The sequence below is a fragment of the Rhea americana genome, unplaced genomic scaffold (genome assembly GCF_003343005.1).
Source record: "Rhea americana isolate MKP2758 unplaced genomic scaffold, rheAme1 scaffold_139, whole genome shotgun sequence".
Taxonomy (NCBI): domain Eukaryota; kingdom Metazoa; phylum Chordata; class Aves; order Rheiformes; family Rheidae; genus Rhea; species Rhea americana.
The window spans coordinates 116228-118305 of record NW_028185472.1 but is presented as its reverse complement, the minus strand read 5'-3'; the positions used below and the strand labels follow the sequence as shown (position 1 = coordinate 118305).

General features: G+C 71.6%; 1 protein-coding gene across 1 annotated transcript in view; it reads left to right on the top strand.

Moving 5' to 3' along the window:
- The window catches only part of RTN4RL2 (reticulon 4 receptor like 2), an 8012-nt gene that overhangs the window by 5395 nt on the left and 539 nt on the right, over positions 1-2078 (top strand). Inside the window, exons 2-3 of the mRNA XM_085298369.1 lie at positions 576-1084; positions 1704-2076. Of these exons, the coding sequence (XP_085154495.1) occupies positions 576-1084; positions 1704-2076 (882 nt within the window). The remainder of the gene's footprint in view (positions 1-575; positions 1085-1703; positions 2077-2078) is intronic.

Sequence of the window (2078 nt, the reverse complement as noted above, 5' to 3'; positions counted from 1 at the left end):
GGGAGGAGGGGGGGGCGGGCGGACCCTTCCCCCCGGGGGAGCGCGGCCCTACGGGGCAGTCGGCGCCCTGGCGGGTCCCTGGGGGTGCTCGGCGCTCTGAGGTGAGCACAGCCCAGGGAGGCTCCCTTGGGTGCATGGCCCGTGTGGGTGGGAGGTCAGTGCCTTGGAAGGCTCCCTATAGGGTGTGCTTGGCCCCGGGGAGCTCCTTGGGGTGTCCAGTCYCACAGGACGGTCAGTGCCACAGGAGAGTCCTTGGGGTGGCCAGCACTATAGGGTGTTCTTGGCTCCGGAGGTCTCCTCAGGGTGCTGAGCCCTATAGGGTGTTCTTGGCCCTGGGGGGTTCCTTGAAGTGTGCAGCTCCACAGGGTGGTCCATGCCCTGGGGGGCCTGTTGGGGTGCCCAGCCCCATGGGGCATCAGTGCCCCAGGAGGCTCCTTGGGGTGCCCAGCCCCATGGGGCACCAGTACCCTGGGGGGCTCCCTGGGGTGCACAACTGCTCAGGGCCCCTGCTCCGTGATGAGGTGTGTGAGGCAGCAGCCGGGGGACAGTCGGGGCCTGGCGGCTGTGCCCCCAAGCTGATGCCCCCCCTGTGCCCGCAGGCCGGCGCCTGGCGGCCCTGCTCCTGGCAGTGCTGGCGTGGGTGCCCGGTGGGGCACCCACCTGCCCCGCTCTCTGCACCTGCTACATCTCGCCGCCCACCGTCAGCTGCCAGGCCAACAACTTCTCCGCGGTGCCCGCGGGGCTGCCGCCCGGTGCCCGCCGCCTCTTCCTGCAGAACAACGTCATCAGGGCGCTGCGGGCCGGCACCTTCGGGCCCAGCACCGTCACCCTCTGGCTCTACTCCAACAACATCTCCTCCATCCAGCCGGGCACCTTCCGCCACCTGCCTGCCCTCGAGGAGCTCGACCTGGGCGACAACCCCCACCTACGGGCCCTGGCGCCCGACACCTTCCACGGCCTCCGGCGCCTCCAGGCCCTGCACCTCTACCGGTGCCAGCTGGCCAGCCTGCCCAGCGCCATCTTCCGCGGCCTCCACAGCCTCCAGTACCTGTACCTGCAGGAGAACGGGCTGCTCTACCTCCAGGTGTGGGCATGGCCCGGGGCGCCACTGCTGGGCCGGGGATGCCCGTGGGTTGGGGGTGCTGGCAATGCCCGGGGAGCACGGGGTGTCCTGCCTGTTGGCAGGGTGGTGAGCTGTAAGGGAGCCTCTGGCCTGGGTGGCAGGGGATGCCTGTGGGATGGGGGGCACGGGGATGGCTGTGGGGCAAGGGTGGGATGCCAGAGGGATGCCCATGGGGCAGGGTGTCAAGGGATGCTTGTGGGGCAGGGACAAGGTGCCTGGGGCATGACCATGGGGTAGGGTGAAAGGGATGCTTGTGGGGCAAGGACAAGGTGCCTGGGGCATGACCATGGGGTAGGGTGAAAGGGATGCTTGTGGGGCAAGGACAAGGTGGCAGGGGGGTGCCCGTGGCACAAAGATAAGGTGCTCGGGGGGGTGCCGGTGGGGCAGGGTACCAGGAGGACGCCGGTGGGGCAGGGTGCATGGGCCAGGCATGCCGGAGGGGCAAGGACAGGGCTGTAGGGGCCCGTGGGGCAGGGATRTGGAGGAGGCCCCGGGCGCAGGGGGCAGGGCCGCCGGCCGCCCGTGCCCACCGTGCCGTCTCTCCCCGCCGGGGCCGCGCCGTCGCCGCACCGCCGCGCAGGACGACCTCTTTGCCGACCTGGCCAACCTGAGCCACCTCTTCCTCCACGGGAACCGGGTGCGGGCGCTGTCGGAGGGCGTCTTCCGCGGGCTGGCGAGCCTGGACCGCCTGCTGCTGCACGCCAACCGCCTGGCCGTGGTGCACCGGCGCGCCTTCCACGGCCTGGCCCGCCTCACCATCCTCTACCTGTTCAACAACAGCCTGGCGGCGCTGCCGGGGGACCCGCTGGCAGCCCTGCCCGCCCTCCAGTTCCTCCGCCTCAACGCCAACCCCTGGGCCTGCGACTGCCGCGCGCGCCCGCTCTGGGCCTGGTTCCGCCGCACCCGCGTCTCCAGCTCGCCCGTGCTCTGCGCCAGCCCCCCGCGCCGCCGCGGC